This window comes from Meles meles, chromosome 3 (genome assembly GCF_922984935.1).
Source record: "Meles meles chromosome 3, mMelMel3.1 paternal haplotype, whole genome shotgun sequence".
NCBI lineage: Eukaryota > Metazoa > Chordata > Mammalia > Carnivora > Mustelidae > Meles > Meles meles.
Genome location: NC_060068.1, coordinates 176,086,766 through 176,103,386, shown reverse-complemented (window position 1 = coordinate 176,103,386; position 16,621 = coordinate 176,086,766). Strand labels below are relative to the sequence as shown.

General features: G+C 51.2%; 1 protein-coding gene and 1 pseudogene across 1 annotated transcript in view; both read left to right on the top strand.

The window, feature by feature from the left end:
- ANKRD33B (ankyrin repeat domain 33B) overlaps window positions 1-16,621 on the top strand; it is a 77,217-nt gene that overhangs the window by 40,600 nt on the left and 19,996 nt on the right. The window contains exon 2 of the mRNA XM_046000302.1: window positions 5,224-5,353. Coding sequence (XP_045856258.1) covers window positions 5,224-5,353 — 130 coding nt within the window. The remainder of the gene's footprint in view (window positions 1-5,223; window positions 5,354-16,621) is intronic.
- Window positions 16,240-16,339, top strand: LOC123939535 (annotated as a pseudogene).

The following is a 16,621-nucleotide window of genomic DNA, read 5'->3' as shown; positions in this document are numbered from 1 at the left end:
GGACTGAGATTATTATTATTATTTTTTTAAGATTTTATTTATCTATTTGACAGACAGAAACCACAAGTAGGCAGAGAGGCGGGAGAGGGGGAAGGAAGCTCCCCACTGAGCAGAGAGCCCAACACGGGGCTCGATCCCAGGACTCTGGGATCATGACCCGAGCCGAAGGCAGAGGCTTTAACCCACTGAGCCACCCAGGCACCCGAGGACTGAGATTCTTAAGTTCTTTCCCAAAGCCATGTGACCATTTTCTGCTTCCTACCGGTAGTCATATTATGGAGGACGGAGAAAGGTGTTGCATTAAAAATGGACTTTGGAAAAAAAAAATGGACTTTGGAGTAACTCAAGTTTCTTCTCTTGGTACCAAACTTTAAAAAAAATTGTACTATGAATGATGGAGTTTTTTTTCTCACATTAGAACGTGGGTAATATCCTTTTTCTTCTGGATGGTCAGGATAATTCCTGTACCTATTTTTGTACCATACAGCCTTGGGGTTCTTAGGAGCTTCTTGGTGTCCCAGTCTCTTCGCTTGGCTGTTTGTCAGCTCCTGGTTGCTTCTGCCCTCTGCCCCTCCTCCCTCCTCACAGATGGTTCTCTTCTCCACTGTTTCCAGTGGTTGTCATAAAGCTGTATTTCCGAATGAGAGTGTTATGGACGTAAACACCATTACTTGTACTTGTTTTTCATTGTGAATTAAAATCATGCAAGTTCCTCACAAATACGACTTTGTTTTAAAGAACAAGAACTGTACAGAAACATAGGGTAAAAAGCAGTTCCTCCTCCAAAGTGTCTTTTCCCACCTACTTTGTCTTCAGAGAAACAGACCAATAGAGTCTGTGTATCTTTAGGTATCTGTATATTTCTGTCTATATATCTCCATATGTTTTTAGGTAGATACACACACATAAGTGTATCTCTATCTAGCTCTATGTATCTATAAAACAACTATATGTAACTATGAAGACAGACATAATACAGACATACAGATTTTTTCTGTTAAGTAGCAGGGTGGGCTGGCAGGCTGGAGACGCAGGGAAGAGTTGTAGTTCAAGTCCAAAGGTGGTCCCCTGGCAGAATTCCTTCTTGCATAGGGGAGGTCTGTCTTTGTTCTATTCAGGCCTTCAACTGATGGAACGAGACCCATCCACATCATGGAGAGCAATCTGCTTTACTCAGTATACTGATTTAAATGTTAGTCTTGTTTTTTTTTTTAAATTTTTTTAAAAGATTTTTATTTATTTCTTTGACAGACAGAGATCACAAGTAGGCAGAGAGAGAGGAGGAAGCAGGTTCCCTGTGGAGCAGAGAGCCCAATGTGGGGCTCGATCCCAGGACCCTGAGACCATGACCTGAGCAGAAGGCAGAGGCTTAACCACTGAGCCACCCAGGTGCCCCTGTTAGTCTTGTTTTTTTAAAAAAAATCCTTCACAGAAATATCTAGAATAATGTTCGACCAAGTATCTGGGTACAACATAAAATCATGACACCTAAAATTAACCATCATGTACACTCTATTCCCATTCCTTTTACAGAGGTTAATACTTTGGTGTAATTCATCTAGATGTTTCCTGTGCATTTTCTGGCTGTGTGTGTGTGTGTGGATAACCTTTGTTCCTCCTGCCTGCATCTCTTTCATCTATCAATACAGTAAATGATGTTAAAATCCTAATGTTAGATCCTCCTTTCTTCGTGAGCGGCATGGGGTTTAGGTTTGTATATTTTTGTTTTTTGATGTACAGACCCTTACAGTTTTTAAGCAGAAACATCTCAACTCATTATTTTTGTTGTAATTGTGCCATTTCTATGGTGTGTAGCCTTAAAAATTAAGCTTGTGTTTTGAGGGACTTGAATTTCTAGCTGATGTTGAAATAGAAGCTTCCCATTGTAGGTAGTTTACTGAATTTTTCTTAATAATCATATTTTGTTCTCATGGACACTTGGTAATTAAAAAAACAGTCTATATGTGGCTTCAGGGACCATCTGAAAATGGGCTTCCATCAGTTTAGCAAGTGGTTAATATTTATTTGCAGTTGTGACAAGTTCTTGTTGTGGTTTGTCTCAGGAGACCATGGTTCGAGGGTGCCAATAGACCCCCAAAGCGTAGGGAATGAAGGCTATTGTTTTTAATAGTAATGTCAGTCAGCCTCTGTTGGGACCCGAGAGGCATCCAGTACCATTTTATCCTGAGCTCTCAAATTTAAGTTTCTGTTTTTTTTCCCCTGATCATCGTCATTTCCGACCTAAGGTTGAGCTGAGATTTCCAAGGTTACTCTCAGTAGCAGTGTGTGCGTGTTTTGGGAAGTCTTACCTTAGGTGGTCAGAAGGGGCTGTGATTCCAGAACGGAGCCTCCCAGTGGTTGTGGTAGCAAGGAATGGAGGTGAGCGTGATAAGGAGAGAGCGTGGAACCGAAATCAGGCGTCAGGAGGGCGGGAGCATTGCTTCATTATCCGCTGATGGAAATTCCTCCTTTTAACCCAGGATCCTGGGTTGGCCAGCTTGGCAAAGGTGGGTGCCCTTTGGGATGTTTTTGAAGGACAGGTTTTCAGTATGTGTTCTAGGCTTTCAGAATATCTCTTTCCTTTAGTCCAGAAATCCTACTTCTAAGAATGTCTCCTGAGACAATACAGAATGAGATGCATAAAGCCTTAGTTCTAGGGATTTTCATTATCGTTGTCACTCATAATAGGGAAAAATGGGAATCGATCTCCCCATCCAAGAGTAGGGATGCATTAAATTATGATCCTGCCCTTCTAGAATAGAGTGTTCCACATCTGGTGGAAATGCTGACACACCAGTGTTTTGATTGATGCGCAGAGGTGTTGCTGGTGCAGTCCTCGTTGAAACAAGAGCAGGTAATCCTATTTGGTGTAGAAAAAATGTGCATGCGTGCGTGCGCGTATATCTGTGTGTTTGTGAGATTGTGTCTGCGTAATTTTTTTGTCTTCTCTGTTTTCGGATTTCTTTTCCGTAATAAAGATGAGCTGCTTGTGTCGTTATGTAAGAAGCAAGATGTTACACTGTGTCCAGCATGCCTTATTTGTAAGTCAGGAAATTGTGGGACTTGACTTCAACCTCCACAATGAGATTCTGGTGCCTACCGAGTGGAGTCACAGGATTTCCAGACCTCTCAGTGTCAGTGAGCGGACACGTTGGGTGGGAGAACGCGGAAGTTGGTGGCAGTGAACTCTGGTTATCACAGACACTGAAAGCCTGGGCTCACGCGTGCTCTCTTCTCTTTTAAATGAAGTTATTGTGAACCATTTCACGCTATGGATGGAATGATGCACTTCAAAGAAGGTGTGAGCCAGGGCATAGGAAATAGGCTTTACTATGGTCACAACATTATGGAGTCCTTACGCTGCCGAACGGATGATAGTATTAAAAAGAAAATCTGTGGTCGTCTCTAAAACTAAAAATTCTAGTATTTGTGATTCAGTGTTCTTTTGGGACAGCAACCAGGAGCTTATTGAGATAAGCAGGTGGGATTGCCCGTGCCTCCTCCTTGTTCCGTGAAAAATGACATTCTTGTTGGAAAGTTGGCCCACGCAGAGCTGGGTCAAGGTGGAGTTGCTCTAAGCGTGAGCTTCGCGTCCCCCGTGCGGTGGTGCGGGCGGCTGGCAGTGCTCAGCATCACGTGATCCTTAGCTCTGGATGGCCACGTCTTGAATTTTAGCGTGTCACCGAGTCCGTGTGTGTGAGGACTCTTAGATCGTTTCCCTTTGTCGCCCACCGTTTAGTCAGCTCAGCGGCTCCAGGAAAATACCGGAAAGTGGATGGCCGATCAAACAGCAGAAATTCGTTTCTCCCCGTCCTGGAGCCTGTAATGTCTCTTTTCTCTGACACCAAATCCGTGTGGTTTTTCCATCCCGGCTCTCCAGTTCTCTGACACCAGTGGTCTCCAGCGATGCCAGGAACTCTGACCCTAACTCTCTGCTGAGTGCAGACCCTCAGGTGTGGGGCTCTGTCCCGCAAGTCTCGACCCAGGGGTCACCTGCTGACCCAACTGGCTACAAATTTGGGGGTTCCCACCCCGCCCCACCCTCGTGTTTGATGATTCACTAGAGTAACTCGCAGAACTCGGGAAAGCGCTTCACTGGTGACTGTCACTGGCTTATCATCAAGCACACAAGCCGAGAACAGCCAAACGCAAGAGGTGCTCTGGGTGAGGTATGGGAAAGGGGTGTGGACCTTGTGTGCCCTTTCCGGGAGCACCCCCCCTTAGCACCAACCCAGAAGCCCCTCGAACCCCACTGTTCAGGGGTGTTTGTGAAGCTTTCATTAAGTGGGTACGGTTTGCTCTGAGCCTTCAGTCGTTGGCTGTTGGTGATTGAACCCCTTCTCCAGCCCTGCTCCCCTCTCTGGAGGTGGGGTTGGGGGTTGGTGCAGAGAAGCGGCAAGATCTGAGCTCCTGCTTGCGTGGTGGTGGCGGTCACTCTTTCTAGAGACTGGCCTCCGTCCTGATGCTCCCAGCACCCTGCCCCCTCACCATGCGCGTCGTCTCATGAGCATGTAAGAAACTGCAGTTTCTAAGTGTTTTCAGAGCTTTGTGCTGGGAACTGGGGACAAAGACCAAATATTTATTTTTTGTGATACCATCCCTCCCAACTGGTCTCCCTGTAACCAGACTGGTCTCGTACACTCCATGTCCATCCCGCAGCTGGACTGATGATGGCACCTGGCGACTGATCGCTCAAAACGCGGCCCGTCTCAGGGTTTGTGCTGTGGCCTCTGGACTTCCGACGCCCCTTGACTTCCTCCTTCCGGCTCCCGGGCCTCCCAGGGGTGCCTCCCCCTCCCGCGCTCTGCCTCACCTCCTGCCCGTCTTCATCTACTGTCCCCTTCCCAGGGAGCCCCCGCCGTGCACTCTGTTGGAGACTGAGCCACGTGTCCCCTGCCCTCACAGCCTCTCTTACCCTCGCCTCCTTTCTCACACGCTCTGTCGTCAGTCCGGTGGGCCTCGAGTTTGCTCTGTCCTCCCGTTAGAAGGCGCACCGGACAGGGCAGGGATCTCGGTTTCCGGACGTTGCGCAGGCATTGTGCCCTCTCTCGTGGGCAGCCCTCGAAGAGAGTGAGCAAGTGCCTGGCTTGTTAAACTGCCAGCCAGAACCGGGCCCTGGGGTTCTCTGTGTCCCCACCACGGGGGGACAGTGTGTGCACGCGGGGTCTGCGGTGGTGATGCTCGGGCTCTGGCCCTCTGACCCGCTTCCCTCTTCACTTCTAGACTGGCCTTATTGTCGCCTGCTACCACGGCTTTGTGGATACTGTGGTGGTCTTAGCCGAGTGCCCCCACGTTGATGTCAACTGGCAGGACAGCGAGGGGAACACAGCCCTAATCACAGCTGCGCAGGCAGGTAAGACCCGGCTTTGCCTACCGGAGGCTGGGGGGGCAGCTGCCAAGCGGTGAGGGGCGGGGGGGGGCAGGGCTCTGCCCTTGAACTCAGCTCGTGAAATTAACGTAAGGACGGGAATTGATCAGCTCTCTATTCTACTGCTAAGCAGTGCAGGAAAGGGCCGGTCAGGATGGGGACACATTCTCCTCGTGCCTTGGGGACGATGCAGTTTGTGCAGAGCTCACTGTTGGGCACGTGTCGCCCTGATAACTCCCCAGCGTCTTTGAAGGTGAAGCTGCCGCAGAAACCCAGGCTCCTCATCCCTTCCCCTAGATCATCGCTCCCTACCCAGTGCTTGGAGATGGGGAGCGGAGAGATGCTGGTGACCTCCCGCCCTTGCCGGTGATAGTGACTAGATCCGATAGACATGGTTGTAAGTGATGGTTACTGGATCTGCTAGACATATTTACAAGGTAACCTTCCACTTGCCCGTGGATGTAAAACAAAGCCGGGAGCTGCTTGTCTGGAGCTTATCAGTGTAACGAGGCGGGACTGTACTGCTCGGGAGAGAGCGTCCCCGAAGCGTCCTTCAGCCCCGGGAGAGAGTCCCCCGAAGGGTCCTTCAGCCCCAGGAGAGCCTCCCCAGAAGCGTCCTTCAGCCCAGGTTCGTCACTGCGAGAAGTGGAACTTCTGCCGTCACTGCTGAGCGCCTCGTGGCTGTCCTCTAGAACTGTCCCGGACTTTTTTTGGAGACAAGCCTGTGCTCATCCCTTCTGGACCACACGTCCCTTGTCCTTGGGGTGTTAAGTGGGTTTGTCACTTGACCACCTCGGAAATTCTTGGCTTGCAAGATCCGTCGGTTTGATGAGTCAGGCTCTCAGCTGCGAAGATGCTGCTTCCCGCCGAGTCAGGAAGAAGAGGTGTTTGCTTATTGACGGAATGTAGGGCACCGCGCAATGGCGTGGGGAGCTGGGGCTTGGACTCAAGGCTGGGAAGCTGGAGAAGATGCCCCCGACTGCACCACACACTGATTCTGGCAAGAGGCCTCCCTGTCCCGTTGGGCATCACGAGCTCCTGGGTCAAAGCCGGCACGGGGGTGACTCTGATCCGGGGAGCCCAGCAAAGCCAGCATCTGGCAGCTTCACTCCCTGTAATGTTAACGGGGAGTAGTCTGTATGCACTGCTTTGTAGTCAAGCTGCGGGACGTGGGGGGCCCTCCCGAATGAGAGGGGGGCTAGGCTGTACCAACATGTGTCTGCCTCATCGGGTCTTAGGGTGCAAAGCTTTGCCTCCACGGAGTACTCCAGGCTTCGAAAGCTGAGATCCACGATGTCCTAAAGTGCACGCGTGGGAGAGGAAAGCAGGGGGCATTCAGTGATCCCGGGCTCCCCGTTCACTGCCTCCCCCTGGCCCAGGAACTGGGGATGCCCACGTGAAGGGCAACTCTGCCCTCCAGGAATTCCCCACTCCTAGGCCTCTGATGGAGCTCTGACGGAGGGGGCCCCGCGGGCCATGGGCATGAATGCCCCAGCTGGCCTGCTGGTTGAGGGCAGGGGTCATGGAAGGGGGGAAGCGGGGACTTGAACCGAGCGCCGCAGGAGCCCGAGGGAGGCGGCTGCAGCTTAGCCAGCCAAGTGCATGGGGCGAAGAGGGAGCCGGGCCCGTCTCGGGCCGTGTGGTGGGAGGCTTGCCTGTGACTTGCAGGGATGGTAGGTGGCTCCTGGAGGAGGCAGGGACCAGATCGTCAAGGGTTCCGAGGCAACGTGAGAGAATGCCGTTGAGTGCCGTGAGGCTGGGTGTGGGTGACAGTGGCTGGATAGCCCTCGGGGGCCCAGAAGCCGTTTCCACAGCAGAGAGCAAGTAGGAACTGCTTGGCCGAGAAAGTGGTGTGATGTGGGGGGCGACAGAGAGGCGGCCTCTGGGCTGGCTTCCAGCATCTGGACGGGCATGACGAATTCCTGAGGGATGTACGCACAGTGATCGTGGAGGAGTGCTGGCTCTGTTTGGCACTCAGGGCTTCGAGACGTGGCGCGACTAAGAGGCCTCGGTGTGGAGGGTGTGGAGCTCCAGGCTCCGGTGGCCACTGGGTGCAGAGCAGAGGGCTCGGGGGCCGCTGGAGAGCGGGGCCCGTGGCACGGGCTAGACACGAATACCAGGAGAATGTGCAGGAAACGAGGTTTCCTTTCTTATAGATTTGCCAGAACTCTGTGTGCGGTAAGGGTGTTGGCTGTGGTTTAATGCCCACGAGAGAACCTTCTGAAATCCTGCCCATTTGAAATAATAGTATTAGCGACTGGTCCTTTGCCTTTCCCCCCCATTGAGTGTTGCAGGGAAAGTCCGAGTCCAGCCTCCCTTTGCATCTTTGTTGAGGCCCTGATATTTGCCGAAACTTGGAAATACCTCCCGCCTCATCCTTGATAGTGAAAATAATGCTGCCTCCCCTCTGGCCCCAACGGTCGTGTCTCAGCTCCTTCTCTCTGCCTTTGTTCTGACTTACATTCGCTGTATTTTTAGGAAATCTCAGTTAATCCCTTTGAAACAGTCTGCCCTGTTTTGTTCGTTCTTCCTGACATTCCTTCTCAGACCCAGAGTAAGTCTCCCGGTCCTCACGCCGCACCTTCTCTCTCATTTCCCCCATCCCTTTACTCTACGATCCGGGCAGATTCTGCACATGTCTCTGTGCCTCTCATCGGATTACCTTTACTTTATTCTCGAGCATCCCCGGGGTCAGTGTGGTCGGGTTGCTGTAACAAAAGTCCCACAGACTGGGGGGAGTATAAAACAGAAATCTGTTTCTCACAGTTCTGGAGGCTGGGAGTCCAAGGTCAAGGTGCCATGCAGGGCATTTGGTTCTGTGAGAGCCCTCCTTCCGTGCATGGGGCGCCTCCTTGCTGTGTCCTCCTGTGGTGAGAGAGAGAGAGAGTGTGAGATCCTGGTGTCTCCTCTGATAAGGACACCTGTCCTCTTGGGCCAGGGCTCCTGGACGCTAGTGATCATCTTTAACCGTTGTCACCTCCCCAAAGGCCCTGACTCCAAACACAGTCACCCAGGGGGTTGAGGCTCAACAGAGGAACCGGCGGGGATCCAGAGGTTCGTTCCTACACTCGTCCTTCCGCAGGGGCTGTGATTTTCCTGAATTGATGTATTTGAAATCACAGCTGACATAGCTCCTCTCGGGGTCAGAGAGAGGCCCCGCAGAGGGAGAAGCAGCAGGTGCCTTCCGGGCCCAGACCCCGGGGCCAGCGGTGCAGAGGGAAAAGCTCGGGGCTGAGGGCAGCCCAGCAGCTTCTCCCATCCCTGCTCGGTCCCTGCGGTTGCGTGGGAGACTGTGGCGTGGTCAGACCATTAGGATCACCGTGGCTGGCGTGTGTGTCATTCTCTGGGCCCCACACATCGGGGTGTTGCGGGGAAGTGTCCGGGCTGTGACCCAGCTGGGTCGTGTGGGGTGGTGGCTGCCCCGGGGACTTTCTCTACTTGGCACGGCTGCTGGTCTGCTGAGTTGATTGTAAAATGTGATATGGAATGTTCTGAGGAAAACCACATAAGCAACCCACGTTGACAAAGCCGGTCAAGTTCAGGCTGAAAATCACTTAGTTCCTCCGCCCCAGGGCCTTGTAGTTCTATTGTCTGGAGGTGACCGCTGTTAATTTGATGGGTACAGAGGTTCTCTTCCCCCTTCAAAAAATGTGTATCTTTTTTTTTTTAAGATTTTTTTTTTATTTCTTTATTTAACAGAGAGAGAGAGAGAGATCACAAGCAGGCAGAGAGGCAGGCAGAGAGAGAAAGGGGGAAGGAAGCAGGTTCCCCGCTGAGCAGAGAGCCCAATGTGGGGCTCGATCCCAGGACCCTGAGATCATGACCTGAGCCGAAGGCAGAGGCTTAACCCACTGAGCCACCCAGGCACCCCAATATATATATATATATTAAAGATTTATTTATTTTAGAGAGAGAGTGAGATAGAACTGGGGGAGGGTCCGAGGGAGAGAGAGAGAACGTCAGACTCCCCGCTGAGCACAGAGCCCTACACAGGGATTGATCCCAGGACCCTGAGATCATGAGCTGAGCCGAAGGCAGAGGCTTAACCCACTGAGCCACCCAGGTGCCCCTAATTTTTTCTGAAGGTGGTGACACGCCTCCCAGGGCTGGCCGCTCACTGTGAGCACCAGCGGGGGTGGGGGGGGAGGGGGGAGGTGGGGGGGGTGGCTAATCTGTGTTTTGATGCAGATTTGGTTCAAACAGGGATCGTCCAGCTCTGCCCCCGCCCCGAGTTTCAGATTCAACAGGTCTGGGGAGGGGCCTGGGAACACGCGTCTCTACAAGCTCCCGCCCATGCCCCCAGCGATGCCCATGCCGCTGGTCTGGGGGTCCCGCTTTGAGAACTGGAGCCTGGGAGGCTCTCATACCAGTGGGGGGCTGGGGACGGCTCTTCGTGGGTACCCAAGGCTGGGGAAGTTGCGCAGCCCTTGAGACGTTCGTGGGACGCGGAGCCATCAGGCAGGTGAGAAGGAAGGAGACGCGCCGAGGATCTGTTGTTCGCGCCACTCCCGGCCGTGGAGGAAAGAGGCTGTTTGGGCTATAGCCGAGAGATGGTTGTGTCCCAGTTTTTAAAATAATTTTTTTTCAAGATTTTGTTTATTTGACAGAGAGAGACATAGCAGGGAGGGAACATAAGCAGAGGGAGTGGGAGACGGAGAACCAGGCTCTCCACGGAGTGAGCTGGGAGCCCGATGCGGGGCTGGATCCCAGGACCCTAGGATCATGACCTGAGCCGAAGGCAGATGCCCGACGACTGAGCCACCAGACGCCCCGGTGACGTCCCATTATAATCCAACTCCATAACCAGTTTTACTCACCGCATGGCTTCTTAGTTCCAAAAAGCTGTCTAGGGATGTGTGCTTACGGTGAGAAAAAGCGCCGCAGAAGTATTCTTTTGAGAAAAAGGTCGCGGTCCCTTCTCCCACAGTCTCCATCTCACAACCCCCTTCCCCCCCAAGCCACCGACACTCCCAGACCTCCCAGACCTCTGTCCCTGTCAGACACACGCGTGCACCTGTGCTTTTTATTGACCCGCACGTGGGTGGTTATGTAAAGATTTTGGCCTTAGGAGAGCTTTTCACATCCCCCGGGGACGCAAGACTTACCTTGTTCTTCCCGCAGCACGTTCCGGGGTGTGCTCGTGTGCTCGTGGCCGCGTCCCCTGTGTCCTGTAACGGCGAGGCGGTTTGGTAAACCGTGACTCATCCGTTCTGTGCAAAATCCTCTTTGAAAACAGATATTTACGGAGCGGTTACTTCCAGTCCGAGGGCCACCGCGCACGGATTCCAGCCTCCCAGATTTGGAGAGCGGTGCGTTCTGGGTTTCCGAATTAGCCTGTTAGGGACAGTGCTGTCGCGAAGTCATTTGTGTCTGGGGATGCCAGACACCTGAGTGTCCTCAGTCCTTAGCGTCGGGTCCCTTAGTGCCCCTGAGGCTCTCAGCCCGCAGCCGGTGGGGCGGGTGCTGGGCAGGGAGGCAGGGGTGAGTACCCCCATCTCTCCCTCTGCCCCAGCCCCTACTGAGCCGCACCAGAGACCCGAGGACGGAGAATGGGGAGGGGCTGTGTGCCGAGGCCCACCTCGGGGCCTGAGAACAAGGAGGAGAAGGAAAGAGAAGCAGTGCCCGGAGAGGTTCTCAGCACTCCGTCACTGCAGCAAAGGACGTGCGTGTTTACGTAACCGCTGCCAAGGGGCCTTTAGCAAAAACCCAGACCCATTTAACTTCCCACCAGTTCCCAAGGGTATTCTTGCCAACCTTGGAAAAGACAGATTCTGAGTGTTTGCCAGTCCCTGAGTGACGGTTTGCTGTTGTGTTTCCCTGATTCTCACTGGAGCCAGGATCTGTTTCCGGGAGCAGTCCCTGAACACCCAGGGAAACGGGGCTCCGGCAGTGAAGAAATTGCCTTCCTTTGCAACAGGGGTTGCTTCAGTGAGTGGCCCCCTAAGGCCTCATGAGTCTGGAGGGCCAGCCTCTCAGAAGGGCTGGTGACCTTTCCCACCTAATGACGAGACCCTGCAGCTTGGCTCCAGGAGGGAGGAGCAGATCCCCGTCGGTATGTCCTATTCTCTGGGGCAGGAAAACGTTTCCAGAAGCCTCCAGCAGAGTTTCGTTTATATCTCACTGCCAAGGCTGTGTCACATGCCCCGTGCCAAAACACGTCTCTGGCAAGGGTGACAGAATGACCCCGAATGACTTGGTCTATCGACGCTGGTCCTGGCAGGATCCGTGTGGTTCAGGGAAACTCTAGAGCAGCTGTATGTATGTGTTACTTGGTACTGTAATCTCTCCGAGCACCCAGAAGTTGGGGTCCTGGCTCTCTACAGCACTCAGCATTTTTTTTTAAAAGATTTAATTTATTTATTTGACAGACAGAGATCACAAGTAGGCAGAGAGGCAGGCAGAGAGAGAGGGAAGCAGGCTCCCTGCTGAGCAGAGAGCCCGATGCGGGGCTCGATCCCAGGACCTCGAGATCATGCACCTGAGCTGAAGGCAGAGGCTTTAACCCACTGAACCACCCAGACGCCCCCTCACTCAGCATTCGGGAGCACACATGAGGGCGCGAATGCCTTGATCGGCCTGGTGGGTGTTCTCAAAAAAGTCTAACCTCTTCAGACACTTGAGGAATGCATAATAAACGTCCAGTTGGATCTGTATTAGGCCGTTAGGATGGAGAGAAGTAGGAACATAAACCCTCCCATAGTCCCTGCGGCTCATTTAGCAGCAGTTTCAACTTCTGCCCCACCTTCCCCAACACGAGTAAAATACACGGTGAGATAACCACGGAGATGAAAGACTCAGGGACGGAGTTCCGTGTTTACTTCTCCATGTCCTTCCTCTTTAGCAGAACGGGGGAGTTGGGCAAGTGAGGGGTTAGCAGGCGATCTTTCTAAACTGTGATAAGATAGGGTTGGTTGGGTATAAGTAACCTTTGGTGCATCCTTGAAACTTGTTACTCTTTATTTGTACCGTTCTGAAGGAAATGCACAGAGACAGGCTTGGGATTACGTGTGCTGCGCGCTGCAGGGGACAGGGGGGCAGTGAGGTTCTCAGGGGTTGGGGGGTGTTTTGAGAAGGTTGTGAGGGTGCGCCTCAGGCTCTCTGTGCATGGCCTGGCTCATGAACCAGATTTAGGGAGGGCCCCCTTCAGGGGAGAAGGTACCATTTGGCCTGAAGCCAGGAATAAATGCCTTTTCTAAAAGATTTCATTCATTCATTTATTTAGAGAGCATGGGTTGGGGGGGACACAGAGGGGGAGAGAGAAGAGACTTTCGAAGACCCCTGCTGAATGAGGAGCTAAACATGGGGCTAGATCTCCCCACCTTGAGATCACGACCTGAGCCAAAATCAGGAGTCGGACGCTTAACCACCCGAGCCACTCCTGCTCCCCTAAATGCCTCGTTATTTTTATTATTTTTGTTATCACCTCATATGATCATGATGCTAGTCCAACTTCATTCTGATTCTTTTCTTGTTAGCTTTTTGGAGTGTTTTCCTTTTTCTTGGTTTCTAGTGTTTCCATTAAGAAAGTAGAGCTTGGCAAGTCTCTGGAGTTTCCTAGCATTGCCTGGCCTTTTCCTGTAAACTCCTGTTTTCTGAGCCCTTCTCACTGGCCATCACTGTGCCCCTCCCCGCAGCGGCTCACCCCCTGTTCAGTCTGACACAGTTCTGCCGCCGCCCTGCCCCCAGACCTGTCCCTACCACCTTCTCGGGCTCCCCTATCCGCATCCACCCCCTCCCCACCTCCACCCTTGGAGAGCATTTTTACTCCTGCCGCTTTGGTCTGATGTGACGTTTCCAAAGTCAATGGTTCCCTCTACTGGCCTGGCTTGGAAAAGTACATTTCAAGTACCTAGAGTCAAACCAGTCAAATCTTGAGGTAACTCAAATTCTGTAACATTTTCCCATTTTTAGAGGAACATGAGTTTATTGTCTGTTTGCTTCCCTTGAATAAAAGAGTAAATAAGATTCTTAGCCCAAGGCTGATAGTCAAGAAAATGCTGAGTGAATTAACAATTAATACTTGTGATGTCCATGTAATTCTTAGTTAATGTGAGTGATAGCTTGGTAATTAACAACCTTTTTGATAAGTGAATTTTTTTCCAAGGTAGTAGTAATCCTTGCATCTTATCATTTACCAAATATGGACTTAGTGAGTTTGGAGTCAGCTGGAAGTTTTGAATGTATGAGCATGGTCATAAGTGTTGTAGTGGTGATGGGAATCCATAGCCACAGGGGAATGTGGACCTGGGATATCATAGTTCAGGTGCCTAATCCAAGTTTGGGAGACCAGGGAAGAGCTTCCATTGCAAGAGATGGCTCATCAAGTAGCTGGGTAACAAAAGAGAAACAAGTTTATAAACATGTATACCTGTGTATGCACAGGAGCTACCCACGGATAAGTGAGTAACTCAAAGAAGTGACTTAGAACTCCAGCTCACATGGGATCTTCAGCAGAGAACAAATATGGGGAGAATTTACAGGACAGAAGAAAGTAGTTTTAGGCTTCCAGAGATGGCATTCTTTGGGAAAGGTAACTAATGGTAGATAAAGACTGGAAAGTTTGTTGTGTAGATTTCTCTGGTGCCACTTCTAGGCTGAAGAGATCTCAGTTGCCCTAGTGATTAACTTCTGCCCTTTCTGGTACAGAGGGAAGGAGGGATTTCTTCAGAAATTTAAGTCTTGCTTTTAGGCAGATGGGGTAGTCTAAGGAGCCTTTCTTGTGTCTACCTTCAGTTCAGAATAATCCTGTGTCAAATTAGCATATTGCTAGTGGTTTCTTCTACTACCTTTCCATAAGTAGGGCCAGATTAAAAGGAGCTAGCTTGTTAAAGAGTTGGGACTTCATCTAAGACGTAGAAACCATAAAGTGTTTAAAGTGGTAGTTGTCTTGATCAGAAGAGTTTCTTCTTGGAGTTATCAGATTGGTAGTTTGGAGAAGTGATGGGAGGGCAGAAATGGGACCAGGGAGGACAGTTAGGGGAGGGGCTGTAGCCAGGTGGGGGAATGGTGGCCCAGATCAGGAAGTAGATACGGGGATGGAGAAACAAGGATAGACTGCAAGACGTTTAAGAGATGGAGGTTGGCAGAATTGCTTGACTGTTAGAATGGGAAAAAGTGAGGGAGAGCTGAAGACAGAGCCTAGCTTTCTGGCTTGGACACCTATGCCATTGGTGATGTTCATCACTAAAAAAGAAACATGTCAGAGAGGAGCAGGTTCAGAAGAAATATGTTTTGGGTTTGATTTGTTTGTGAGACACTCCAGATGAAGTATCTATTAGATATTTAGATAAGAAAGTCAGGAAGAGAGGCAGAGCTGAAGAGTTTCAGGGTGATAATGGGGCCAGGAGAGTGGCTAGGTCACGAAGGAAGAGTGTAGGGTAAGAGGAAGGTTAGTCATGCGTCTGAGACACAGCAGCGTTTCAGGAAGAAGAGAACAAGCTTGTAAAAGAAATCGAGAAGGAGAGGCTGGTGTGATAGGAGGAAAATCAGAAGGGTGAACTCAGGATATCCACGAAAAGAGAGTGTTTCAGAAAGGATTGGATGGATAGGGGATAAACACTGGAGAGGTCAAATTAGAGGAAAACTGACTCATAGCTGTTGGGGTTCCTTAAAACATGGTCATTGGGGACTGATGGAAAGCAGTTTCAGGAGGATTTGGGGAGTGTAAGTAGCAAGAGCGAGAGCAGATGACTCTGGAAGTTGAACTGAGAAGTCAGATGACTGAGGGTCAGGGCTGGAGTCGAGAGACAGGTCCCCAGGATTATTATTGGTCATTGCAATGGACTGGATGTTTATGTTCCTTCCAAACTTATGTTAAATCCTGACCCCAAGATGATGGTATTAGGAGGTGGGCTTTTGGGAGGTGATTAGGTTGTGATGATGGAGCCCTCAGGAACAGAATTAGTGCTCTTACAAAAGAGACTCCAGAAAGTTCCCTCCCCTCTTCTGCCGTGTGGGGACAAAGGAAGAAGAATAGCAGTCTGTACATCAGGAACCAGACCCTGGATCTGTGCGCGTCTTGATCTTGGACTCCACAGCCTCCAGAACTGTGAGAAAGAAATGTTGTTTAAGCCACCCAGCCTATGGTAGCTTGTTAGAGCAGCCTAATTATACATACTTTCTTTTTAAGATGGGAGACCCTTGCACATGCGTATCCAGTTAGGTATTGCCGCAGAACAAGAAATCCCAAACCCTCGTTGAAAATATGTTTCTTGTTCATGCATCATCGAATGGGCTGGGGATGGATAATCTAGGCAGCTTTTGCTCACATACGTGGAAGTGAGCTGGACCCTGTTGTAGGGTGTCCTTGTGTACGTCAGCTGGGGCAGCTCTGTGCCACACACTTCTCGTCCTCTTCCCGGGACCGTCGGGCTCTCCTGGGCATGTTCTCATGAAGGTAGCTAGACTCCCTCTCACACTCCTTTCGGAGTCTTAGCCAAGTAAGTGCATTTCAAGCTTCTGCTTGCATCATGCCTTTGACTGTCCCATTGGCCAACGTGACAAAGGAGACGGTGAAAAATTTGGGCCCTCACTGCCGTCTGATGGGAATGGATTTGCAAGAAGGGAGAGGTCCGAGAGAAAGAGGTCATCAGTAGCACTGCTGTTCCACGGAAGTGGGTGGAGAGTGTTTACAAAGCACTGGAAAGGGGGGAGAGATTGGCATCTTTAAATAGAAGAACCACCCTTCCTTTTTCTTAGGGAGGGAAGGGGGAGAGGCTGCTTGTGGATGGGGGGAAGTTTGTGAAGTGCTGAGGGAAAGTTGGGGGGGTTCCCTTACTGTGGTTTCTGTTCCCTCTTGGAGGTAGGAGGTGCGTCATCTCCTGAGAGTGGGCTTGGCTGTGGGTAGGGGATTTAAGGGGGGGAAAGTTTGTGCTCACTTCGGCAGCCATCCACTAACATCGGACGATACGGAGATTAGCCTGGCCCCTGGGCAAGGATGACATGCAAATTCATGAATGACGTTCCATGCTTAAAAAAAGGAAAGAAAAGTAGTGGGAAGGTTAAAAATTTTCCACGTGGGGCTTGGGGGATAGTCAGCTGGGAAACGGAAGCGTAGGTGGACCGTGTGGAGGGGCCAGGCAAGCTTTCCCTCATGGACCCTGTGGTGTCATGGATTCCCACCATCATCTAGTCATTCGGCAAACATGCCATCGGCCCACCATAGTGGACCCGGAAACCTGTCGGGCAGGTCATACCAGAGGTCATCTTGGGCTTCTTAGTTTCTGCTACTGGCTCGGCCAAACAATCAAGTCC